We start from the raw sequence: 12,623 nt of genomic DNA, 5'->3' as shown, positions 1-12,623 counted from the left end.
GGTTGAAATGACAGTATTGACAGTTGTCTCTGAGAAAACTTGAAGGCAAGGTAAAGATGCTGAAGTGTCCTGCCTGGGGACCATGGAACGTCGTGGGTTACCTCATGTTTCTTCTCAGAGATAATCCTCATTATCATATGACGAGTATTAAATTTTATAAAATCCCATGTGTTTATTAACATTATTTTTAATAATAAATGGTTTCAGAGAATCTGAATTTTTCAACTTTTTAAAATTTTTTGTCCTGGCATTTTAATAATTTTTTTATAAAAATAGTGGTTTTTTTCTCTGCAGCTGCTGTTAATCTCTCAGTACTTTAATTACCAGGCTGGTGGTAATCTTTTCTCAGATCCAGTGTTGTTGGTAGTCAGGCTGTTGCCTGAATACTCCCACGGTATTTTCCTTCCCACAGTCAGAAATAAAGAACGTTGCTGCCCTAATAAGCCTTTCTTTTGCTAGCTAATGAGTGAACTCGGCAACATCGGTCACTTATAAAATAACCTTGGTTCAGTGCCATTTGTGGAAAGAGAACTGAAAAAAAATATAATTTGGAGTGGAGCTGTAGGAAGCGCTTAGTTCTTGGTAAAAAGTCTTTTTTAAAAAAGCAAAAACCATTGGTCAGTCACATGCGTTCTGTTTGGCTCTAATTTGTGGGCTTTAATGCTTTTCTGGACTTCTGGTCTTAAATAGAGCATTATAGAAAGAGACATTGCTTTTCATGTGTATTTTATATTTAAAATTTCTGTCTTTCTGCTTGTAGATTTGTTTGTAAATGCATCATAAACAGACAGCCCAGAATGAAGAAAGCAAGCAGGAGTGTTGGCTCAGTGCCCAAAGTGCCTGGAGTAAATAAAACTCAAACAACTGAAAAAGCCAAACCAGAAAACGGCTCCTCAGTGTCTGCAGTAACAAAACTCTCCAAAACTGGGACATCAGCATCTCTTCTGAAGGTAATAACCAATAGAATGTTCTGATTATTTATATTTTTTGCAATAAAGCTTTAAAAATAAAGCCAGAATTTTAGGCATGTCTTTAATGCAGCTTAGACTAGAGGTTTGTTATACGGGTAACTGAAGGGAGTTCGGGTAGTTATACAGCACTGGCCAGGGTAATAGGACCTTGTGTGCCATTCATGCTGTATTTTTCGTATTGCAACATGCGACGGAAAGCAATATACTTTGCAGAACTTGGCTATTCTGCAAAAGGAGCAGAGTGGTGGTTGCATTCTGATGAATGTTATTAGTAGTGTCATGTGTTATGCTTGAATGGTGTGTCAGTGACTAATGGGATTTGAAAAGAGCTATTTACGAATTCTGAAAAAAGAACTAATGAGGTATCTAACATGAGAAACTTTTTGATATCAGTGATCCGTGTCAGGTCAGTGCAGCTACATTCTTCTGGCTGTTTTGGCCTTTGCTTTGTGTGAAGTACTGCTTGAGCTGAATTTTCACAAGTTGATTCTTGCTCCTTGAACAAGTTCAAAGATAGAGGTTTTCTCTTATATTAGCAAAACAGGGCAGTAGATTTAGGAGCATATGATTTTCTACAACCAAGAAAAATAAGACATACTGAGGTGTGCTGGTGTGGAGTTTTCATCTGGGAGCAAACAAATCTGGGTTGGACAGATGGTATGAACCTGCGTGGTCCACCTCCCTCTCCTGGCACAGACACACGGCTGGACGCACCTCCTTTGCCTTTCTGCAGCCCAGTCTGCAGAGCTGGGGCACTGCTGCTGCCCTGGAGCAAATGAACAGAACAAGGAGAAGGGCTGGTGTCTGCAACTGGGGCCTGAACCACTGTCACCTACAGGAAGCCAGATAGGCCATTTAAATAACTGGCAAATAAAGACCTAGAATTAAAGAAGTGGTAAGGGTTGAGCTCTCTGTAGTAGCTATGCAGGATAGCTGAAGTCAAGTGGTGTGTTCCCTTCTTTTCTTTACTTGTTTTTCTTTTATGGAAGCATGGTTAGTACTTTTGCTGATGAACTTGCTTACCAGCTTTCAGCTAGGTTTTTTCCCAGTGCCTCCCCTTTCCTCTGCCACCCCACATACCTTGCAGTTTTCTTAACTTTAAATAATCTTGATGCTTGTTGACACTACTTGTTTCGTATTTCTAGAAACCTCTCAAAGAATATGGAAACAAAAGTCCTTTGTAGTTTGCTTATCAAGCTTCTTATGTCATACCTCTCAGTGAGATAAACGTGGAGGATGATCTAACACTGAGGAAATTTGACCCAGTATGCTTTCACAATTTTACTTATATTAGTAACACTTCTGGCTATGTTTGGGTGTAGGATTAGAATTTATGACAGTTGTATGTTTGAGACACAATGAAAATTTTTTGCTTAATTACGAAGACTTACCTCAGCTTTATGTTACAGCCAGGCTTACTCATACAGTTGGATGGCTTTTACTTGTTAAGCTGCTGTTGTGCCAACTATGTGACTTAATAATAATGACGACTTATCTTCTTTGAGTGTTCCATACTTATACAACAAAGTTAGTTGTTTGTATTTTTTTATTTACTGGTACTAGCAAATCGCACTTATAATTACTGACTTGAAAGAAGTATCAATAACAAGTGGCATTATTTTTAAAATATTTTTTTTATAGTTTTGTATTTGATCTTTTTGATAAAGCATTTGGCATGTTGTTTTCGTCATAGTGGTTGTAGGATCCTCTCTTACACTTGGTGAATTGGTGTGTGTATTATGAATTTCATTTAATATTCCTTGACAAAAAAAAAGCACCATCGTTAAATAACTTTAATTGCAACAGCTTACTAGTTTAGTCAGACCTCAAAGTGAACGTGTATATCGATTCAGAAAACTTTGAGTTGGATATTGAATGAAAGGCTACTCTTAAGGAGTAGAAATACACACTTACAGTACTATACCAATCTTAATTCAGTCAGTAATGATGTTGCAAAATTGAAAATTACTTTGTAATTGTATTCTGTTTTGTGTTCGGCTTTGGCTGGGCTTCTTTCACTACTCATTGTTTCATAGGTTTGTCCTTTTTTTGTGGAGTTTTCAAAGTGTGTGGACAATGAGCACAGGAAGAAACTGTGAGACCCACCCTTCTGTAGAGCTGAACACTGTTCAGAGGTCAGGCTGTCACTCTGCTTCAGAATGCCTTTTTGTTGGTTACCTCTTTGTAGGTTTTTGGCTCCCACTTTGCCCAAGACTTTTGTAAATGTTCAGCACCCCCCACCACTTCACACAGGTTATTACAGGAGAAGGTTAACTGCCAACGACTTCTAGGTTTTAATCTGCCAAAGAATACTCCGCAAATAACAGCGTGTTCTTATTTTTAAGATGATTATTTTTGACTTCTTTAGCTAATGAGCTTGTGATCATGCTAACACTCATAACTGTAATTAGATGGCAGTTGTATTTCATACAAATGAATTGCAAAATCCAGTGTCCCTGAAAATCCAGGACTTGGACACCACCATTTGAATATTAAAAATTGGAATGTGTTTTCAGTATTCATGTGTCTAGGCTTCAGTATTCTGTTTGCAAAATGCAGTAACTTAATTACAGATTGTTGTGAAGTTTGATGTTTCAAGCACTCAAATGCAGCAACAGCAAGCATCAAAGAAAATCCCAGGTAGGAATAATTAGATGTATATAAATGGATTTGAATGAAGTACAGTAAATAGGGTATACTTGTTGAGAAACTAAGATTAAATGAATTGTAGAGGTGATCATTCAAGTTTCAATGCACTGAAAGAAAGATGTGGAGGAAAACAATATGAATTGTACAATTATAGTATGGTTTTTGTATAGCAAATCTGAATAGGTCTGGATGAGCATTTCTAATTATGATATTTTCTAATTTTTCATATTTTAATGTAGGGGGTTTAATACTAAGCAGGATTGCAGTTTTCAGTAAATGGGATAAACTGTTCTTCCTTGAGGAAAAAGCTGTTTAATAAACATGCGACATTAATTTTACTTCCATTAAAAATAAATGCTATGAAAATACTTTGATTTTTTTTTTTTAAAGTCAAGAATGGAGTGTTAAGAAAAGAGAGCTGCTGGTTTGTAATTTTTCCAAACCTTTGCTAAATAGTTTTCTTTGCCAAGAGTATAGTGTTACAGTTTTGAGAAACTGTTTACTAATTGGCTGCAGAGGAGGCAGTGCCTTCCAATCTAGACTAGAAATAGTTTATGGGTAAGTCAGAAGAAGAATGGCTGTCTTGAATTCCTTTGTTCAGCGAGGACTGGAGATGACTAATGTCAGAAAGTGTGTATTTTACTTAGTAGTTGGTTGTTGTTTTTTTTTTTTTTTTTCAAGCTGAGTCACATCTTGACCTATTTGGCTTGATAACATGTACTATAAGTCTAGAAGCTTAATCTAATTTCCCCACTCTTTCAACAGGGTGAAAATGCTGACAGCAAATAGTTCTTTTGAACTATCAAGTTTGCTGACTGATCATCAGTAGCAAAATAGAAAATCACTGTTCTATGCCTTTTTCTAATACCTTGTTTTAGGTGATAATTGCATCACAAGATTGTTTCCCTTCCCCTCTACCCCCATGCCCACAAAAGGAGTTTGGATTAGATATGAAATCTGATTAGATTACAGTTTAACGAAGGATTGTAATACAGTAGTAGTTTGTGCTCAGCTCTTGCCCCCCCACACAAGCAGTGTGGGCTTTGTTGATTTTGTAGCCCTCCAACATTTTTATTTTCTCATTGGTACTTCCATTGCATCTGCTGTTTTGCACGGCTGTGTGACATGACAGATCAAGGAACTGATCTGGCTCCTGGGAGGAAGGAACCCTTTGAAAAGGCTTCAGTTTAACTGGCACAGTGTGTAAGCACATGGAGAAGAGCAACAGTGGCTTTTTCCTAGCAGAAAAGCCAACTTAGATGCGCATCAAACTAGAGCCTCAGAGTAACGTTTTCTTCAAGCCTTTTATAAACCTTTTTAGAAGGCCATACCATTTCCTACACAATTCAGTAAAAACATTCTTGTCCTAGAGGATTTTGCCCTTACAAATGCCTGTTCTAGCTCTAAATTATCTGTATGTCTAACGACTGCATGCAGAACAAATACGTTCTCTTCCCAAGCTCCCTTTTGTTTTGCAGATGCTCTTTGTAAATGGCACAAATCCCATCTATACCTTTTCCACAGGACCATGATCAGTGTTCCTAACTGGTCTGAAATTCACACTGGCAAAAAGAAGCTATATAGAATAGAGTGAGGTGCAATTTTTATTTTTATTTTTTTAATTAAGCAAATGTCACCTTCATTTGTAATGTATAGAATTTAATGTCTGGCACGTAGGTTTCGACATGAATTATGTATGGAAGCTAGAAGTTACAAACCTGGAGAATCTGAAAGTCATGATGTAAAGCAACTGGTTAAATGCTAAGCACTACCTTTTAGCTGGGGTGGTGGCTGAGACTTCAAATGTGTTATTCAGCTGAATAATACAGTTACTTGAGGAATGCTGCTAACACAGCTGTTTTCTTTTAATTTTTACTGCCTTTATAATGGGAAGAATCTTTAGCGTATTTTGATTGTTTCTCCATTTGAAAAATTGCATTTTAAATAGTTGTAAAGTCTGTCGATTAATACTAGGAACTTAGTATTTCTAGTGTTGGCTTTATTCTGAAAGATGTATTCTCTGTTTGGGAATCTGGTTCTTGAGACTCCTGTACTTACTGCCTTGTCACATTCCAGGCAGCTTTTGTGGCTAACAGTAGTTTCAGGAATGATCACAAGAGGTCAGACAGAAGTCCATCAGGCAGATATCCTGTCTCTGAGAGTGCCTAGTAAAGAGCATGAAAACACGCAAGGATGTATTTCCTCCATCTGAATACTGCCCTTGTCTCTAGTGATTTGTGGCTTAGTATTTTGAGATAGAAAGGGTATTCTATTAATGTTGGATTGATTTGTGGTGTCATCTGGTTTGATCTTTTTGTTGCGAGCTTGTCCACCAAGAAAACGCGTGATCATATTCTATCGAAGGACATTATACTAACTTGCTAGTATTTGCTTGTTTAATTATCTAAGAATTGTGTTCATTTTTATGCTTAAGGACACTTTCAGTCAAAATTGAGAAGTGTTACACTGTTGTGTTACTATGCTTTCCTTAATTTTTTTTTTCCCTTGGTATTGAGACATTAGTTTCTATGGTCAATCATATGTAAGGAGTTGACGTTCACTTTCAACTTACCAACTCTGCAGTGCATTTATAATTTTCAACGTTCTTGCATAGACACATGACTAGTCAAATATGTACTTTTTAAACTGATGGAATCTGTAACAGAAGAAATGTTGTCTATGCAGACTTCAGTCAACTGTCTTAAAGGTGCCTCTTCCCTTTTTTTCAGACTAAGAGCAATGATGACCTCTTAGCGGGGATGGCTGGTGGCGGTGGAGTGACAATGACTAATGGTGTCAAGGCAAAGAAGAGCACTTGCGTATCAACAGCATCTTCAGCTTCAGGGATGACCATGAACAGTCTGGAAAATAAACCCAAAACTATTGCAGGTAAATGGATGTATCGATCCTTAAAGATGGTGATTGGATGGTTTTTTTTATTTTCCTATTATGTATTGAGCATCCAGGCTGCCTAATGAAGTGGTCAGTAAGGCCACAGTCAAATTGAACACCTCCTGTACTCTTTTCCTGGTTTTTAATAATGTAATGGCCTTTTTGGAGGGTGTTCCTTTTAATTTATGCAACTGTTATATAAAACTAGATAATATAAATAGAGAATCATAGATATGTCTAAAATAATTTAGTTTGTCTAAAAAAAATCCATGCCACAAGCACTAAATCTTTAAGATGTGATCATTTGTTGCAGTCAACAGTTTGGACATTCTGTACTGCTTTATGGAAATAAAGTAAGAGAGCTTTCAGAAACTTCAGAAAAGTGAAATTATTTAGTGTGTTATCAATATGGATGGAAATATGTCTTGCCTTCCATTGCTATGTTTTGGACTCAGTAATGCTCGCAAAGCTGTAAAGCATCTGGAAATATACTAGTAATAATTGATCTTTGTCTTTATGAAATGAGATGAAAATACAAAAAACCTTAACTTGCATTTTGGGGAATAACATGCAATTCATCACTTGCATTGAAATCTAGTGAAAAGAGAGACAAATTTGAACTTGTAGGAATAGCACTGCTGCAGTTTTTGTGCAATTTATCAGAAGCTGGTGAAGACAAAAAAAGAAACTTGCAAATGTTAAACTTTAAGTTCTAACTAATTTTCAGAATACTGGTAAAGCATAGCAATTGGTAAAGCATGTATCAATTAAAATAGAACTGCATTGATTCATGATTAAGGTTGTACAAATGTTTACTCTAAATATATTTTATAAAATGCATTTACCAGTGTGATTCAGAAAATCAAGCACTGTATTGCTAATACAGTCTTCTATTACAGATACTGTATTTTATATTAATGTTCCTAACTTTCAAAAAACATATAGGTACAAGTTCCACAACTAAGCGTAGCACTTCATCTGGAAACAAAGAGTCAAGCTCTTCTAGAGAAAGGATACGCGATCGTTCTCGTTTAAGCCAGAGCAAAAAGCTGCCTTTGAGTGGACAGGGGACCAGTGATACGGTACTGGCAAAACGCTCCCGTAGCCGCACCAATCCAGAATCGGATATTCGGATGAGCAAGTCCAAATCAGACAATCAAATCAGTGACAAAGCTGCCTTGGAAGCAAAGGTGAACGATCTTTTGACATTAGCAAAAACTAAAGATGTGGAAATCTTGCATCTACGGAATGAACTAAGGGATATGCGTGCTCAGCTGGGACTTAATGAAGATCAACTTGAAGGTGATGAAAAATCTGAAGAAAAAGAAGCCATTGTTGTCCATCAGCCAACTGATGTAGAGTCTACCTTGCTACAGTTACAGGAACAAAACACTGCCATCCGAGAAGAGCTCAACCAGCTGAAGAATGAGAATCGAATGTTAAAAGACAGACTAAATGCATTAGGTTTTTCTTTGGAACAAAGGCTGGACAACTCTGAAAAACTCTTTGGCTATCAGTCTTTGAGTCCAGAGATTACAGCTGGCAACCACAGTGATGGTGGTGGTACTCTGACATCTTCAGTGGAAGGTTCTGCTCCTGGGTCAATGGAAGACTTGTTAAGTCAGGATGAAAACACCTTGATGGACAATCAACATAGTAATTCCATGGATAACTTAGACAGTGAGTGCAGTGAAGTTTATCAGCCACTGACATCAAGTGATGATGCCTTAGATGCTCCATCGTCTTCAGAATCTGAAGGTGTACCAAGTATAGAAAGATCCAGGAAGGGAAGCAGTGGCAACGCGAGTGAAGTGTCCGTAGCTTGTCTGACAGAACGGATACATCAGATGGAAGAGAATCAACACAGTACAGCTGAAGAGCTCCAAGCCACACTTCAAGAGCTTGCAGATTTGCAACAAATAACACAAGAGTTAAACAGTGAGAATGAAAGACTTGGAGAGGAAAAAGTAATCCTTATGGAATCTTTGTGCCAGCAAAGCGACAAGTTAGAACACTTCAGCCGTCAGATTGAGTATTTTCGGTCCCTTTTAGATGAACACCATATTTCATATGTAATTGATGAAGATATGAAAAGTGGTCGCTACATGGAGTTAGAGCAACGTTACATGGACCTTGCAGAGAACGCTCGTTTTGAGCGAGAGCAGCTGTTAGGTGTTCAGCAGCACTTGAGCAACACTTTGAAGATGGCAGAACAAGACAACAAGGAGGCCCAGGAAATGATAGGGGCATTAAAAGAACGAAATCACCACATGGAACGGATTATTGAGTCAGAGCAGAAAAGCAAAACAGCGATAGCGTCTACCTTAGAGGAGTACAAAGCCACAGTAGCCAGTGACCAGATTGAGATGAATAGGCTGAAAGCTCAGTTAGAGCATGAAAAGCAGAAAGTGGCTGAGTTGTATTCTATACACAACTCTGGAGATAAATCAGATATACAAGACTTGCTGGAGAGTGTCAGGCGGGATAAAGAAAAAGCAGAGACATTGGCCAGTAGTCTGCAAGAAGAGCTGGCACACACTCGCAATGATGCCAATCGATTGCAAGATGCCATTGCAAAGGTAGTGTTCAAAACAAACTGTTGTATTTTATCATCCATACACACCATGACTTACTGTTGGTCACTGTAGTTCTTCTAGAATTGAAGGATCAATTATGAGGTTAGTCAGAGTGCAGTAGTTTTAGTTTGATTACCTTCTCTTAACCTTTGTTAATAAAAATTACATAGGCCTGTTGAAAAATTGTATGGATACACTCCGCCACAGGCTTAACTGTCGGGTTACTTTTTAAAATACTGGTATTTAAACTCCACAGCTCATCTCAAGGACCAAACCGTATTTAAGATACTCTAGGAATTTTGTGTTTAAGTTGCATGCCTTCTGTAAGAGTTTTGAGGAGTTAGTGCCAAACTGGTGGAAGGGGGATGTCACTGAGAAGGTGCTGGGAGTCAAAGTTTGAGGTGACAACCCAGCTGTTGATGACTTGTAGAATCTTTCACAGGTGTTAAGAGAATGTTTTTGTTTCAGCTTATTCAGGTTGTTTCAGCCAATGTAAAAAAAAACTAATTATACGGAAAGCAGAGAAGTGTCTTCTTTTTCCAGTCAAGAAATTACTAATTTTGATGTTGAGGTAGACAGAGATTTTTATCAAATTTAATTTAATTTACTGAATATATATTCTAGTTTTAAATAAATAAAAAAACCCCAAACCATTGTGATAAGGTTTTAAGCAATTATTATTAAATATGGCAAATACACATAGGTTTTTTACTAATGATCCATCCAGGAGCACCTTGTGTGTTAATTGGGTTTTGGATCAAAATATATATTTCTAGTTCTAAACCAGCTATTTTAACTCAAATATAAATAATTTATCTAGTAAATATATCTAGTAAGTGTTTACCATAATTGAATATAAAAATAAGAATCTGATAAAATTTATTTAATAACTTTGAGTATGCATTTAAAGGTATATCTTCCTGATGAGAAAATCCAAGCCAAATTTAATGTTTGAACTATATATTAGCTGCAAATCAACATGTTAGTCATGATCACCAGCCAGTTAGAATCAACCTTAATTTGGAAGTAAAAAAACCCAACACCATAATTTTAATAATTAAAGCTGGGTAGTGCTATTAAAATAAAAAGTACTGAAACAGATGATTTAAAGCAGGACATTTTGTGGATTAAAATTGGTGCCTGGCTGTTTTGACCCACCCTAAGCCATGACCTAATTTCTCTTGTTTTTCTGAGACCCTATTTTTGCTGTTGGGCGTGGGGGTTAATGTTACTGTGCCTCTGATCCCGGCTTCTTACTTGCATGGCAGTTTCGTGAGGCAGGATAAAGTAGTCTCACTGCTCCTGAAAGCGAGAAGTCCACTACCTCTTGTTTTCCCTGCTTTTTTAAATTCAGTTCCATAGCCTTGAAGACTCCTCTGGGAACTACTTCAACTCACTAACACATCTCACCCGCAAATGTGAATCCTGCTGCTTGGTTAAGGAAATGAATCCTCTCACAGGTCCAGCAAGCACTAAAATTGCACAGAAGAGAGCAGGCTTTTTTTTTTTGGCAAGAGAAATAAAGGGTAAAGAGTTTCCCTCACCACCCCCTCCTTGTTCCACAGCAGCTAGATGTTAAATTGGATCAGCTGCTCACGAAACCACAGCCTTGGTACTATGGTATGGTTGCTTCACTCAATACAGGACACTGCTGTTAAAGTAGCTGGGGAATACTCATATATTCAGCTTGGGAAGAAAAGAGTTTAACTCTGGCTCAAGAAAATAGTTGCACTAGAACAATACATTTTTAAAGGCTTACACTTGACTTCTTATCCCATACTTTTTTATGGTTGCAGAAATATATTGTGAGTATGGTAGTTACAAAACTAAAAATGTGGTTTAAAATGCAACCAAATTAGTTATGATAAGATATGTTCTTTTTCAGGTTGAAGATGAATACAGAGTGTTCCAAGAAGAAGCCAAGAAACAAATTGAGGATCTCAATGTGACTCTAGAAAAACTTCGGACAGAACTAGATGAAAAAGAGACTGAGCGAAGCGACATGAAAGAGACTATCTTTGAGTTGGAGGATGAAGTAGAGCAGCATCGTGCTGTGAAGCTTCATGACAATCTCATCATATCTGATTTGGAGAGTAAGTGTTCAAGAGTTTCTCTTGTGAGAGAAATGATCATTTAAGAACAGCTGCCGTAGAATGCTGTAATAGTGAAAATATTTGCACTTGTCTTTCGGATGTCTGGAGTCAAGTCAGTCTGGGCTTTGCAGAACCCTTGTGCACTAGGTGAAAAAAATCAAGTTGGCTTTGCTTTTCCAGTCCTGGTAGTAGTTGGTGTGGGAATGAAAACCTGTGAATTGAGAATAAATATGAAATCTGATAATGCTGTTTTCAAGTTGTTTTTCAAAGTAGAAGAACATATAATTACAGACTTAATAATAGTGTGCTCCTTGTGCATTTTGGAGACTGGATGATTGATTTACTGTTTTGGGTTTTTTAAGAATGCTCTCTTTTTCAAGCACCCAAATACTAGGAGTTACCAGGTAGTTTGAGAATGTGTATAATAAATGATTTCTCCCACCTGAAAAAAGGTGGTTTTAGTGGAGAAGTGGCTGAATGGAGGTCCTGAAAGTTACAAATGTTAGCGCTGACTTGGCATATGGATGTATTATATGTCTCTTTCTGTGTAGATTTGCTCGTCATGAGACTGATCTGTGAACCTAAAAATGAATCTGACAAACTTCAAGCAAGTTAGAATCAGACTTTATCTGTTGATTTTTGCCACCATACGAGAAATGGTTGGCGCTTACAATGAAATTCATGTTTACTGTGTACTTGTCTAGCTCTCTGTGCCTTAGTTTCCTCTCTGATCTCCAAGACCTGCTCAGACATTCCTGCCACGGGCTGGAATTCTGCCATTAGCCTCCATCTAAATAAGGGCAACTGTACCCTGGGCAAGCTGTGTTTGCACAGTGATACAGAATTCAAATATCTGCTATTCTTCCATTGTATATGAGGATGAAACAAGCGAAAAAACTAAGCACAATCCCTTTTAACAGCAAGGGAAATATTCATAGAAAGGATTTTAAACTGGTCCGCTATCAAGAAAAGGTAGTCTTAAGGAAGCTTTATTCAACTGAAACTCGGTGCCTTCAGACATGTGGGTGTCAGCATGGTTTGCCTAAGCAACCCTTCTTTATCTTGAAAGGCAATCACTGTTTGTCTTTACAAAATTGCTTTAAGTTTTTATTCTGCAATTTTATTTTTTTTTTCTCCTGTGCCAAAACCAGACAGACATTTACTTGGGAGCAGGAGCTCAGGCATATGTGGTCAGGGGCTCTGACTTTGTTCCTGAAGTTGTTTTGTAGCAAAGATTTAAAAAGGTTGAACGCTTTTCTACTTGCATTGTTTTCTCCATTAACTGAAATACATTCGTACAGGAGACAGCACCGCAGTCAACTCAACATTTAAACATGTGCCTACTAATACCTGATTACACGGCAGCCCTAATTTTTTGATGCTTTTGCTTTGGGGGTACAAAACAGCTGTCAGATATTTCACTTAAACTCGTAAAAATTCAG

General features: G+C 37.5%; 1 protein-coding gene across 3 annotated transcripts in view; it reads left to right on the top strand.

The window, feature by feature from the left end:
- The window catches only part of SPECC1L (sperm antigen with calponin homology and coiled-coil domains 1 like), a 71,782-nt gene that overhangs the window by 14,101 nt on the left and 45,058 nt on the right, over positions 1-12,623 (top strand). For all 3 annotated transcript variants that reach the window (XM_063351087.1, XM_063351089.1, XM_063351090.1), the window contains exons 2-5: positions 761-950; positions 6,350-6,509; positions 7,458-9,091; positions 10,974-11,181. In XM_063351087.1, the coding sequence (XP_063207157.1) occupies positions 798-950; positions 6,350-6,509; positions 7,458-9,091; positions 10,974-11,181 (2,155 nt within the window). In that variant the 5' untranslated portion in view covers positions 761-797. The remainder of the gene's footprint in view (positions 1-760; positions 951-6,349; positions 6,510-7,457; positions 9,092-10,973; positions 11,182-12,623) is intronic.

The sequence above is a fragment of the Chroicocephalus ridibundus genome, chromosome 13 (genome assembly GCF_963924245.1).
Source record: "Chroicocephalus ridibundus chromosome 13, bChrRid1.1, whole genome shotgun sequence".
NCBI classification, from domain to species: domain Eukaryota; kingdom Metazoa; phylum Chordata; class Aves; order Charadriiformes; family Laridae; genus Chroicocephalus; species Chroicocephalus ridibundus.
Note: the sequence above shows the minus strand (reverse complement) of the source record. Positions and strands in the feature narration are given on the sequence as shown.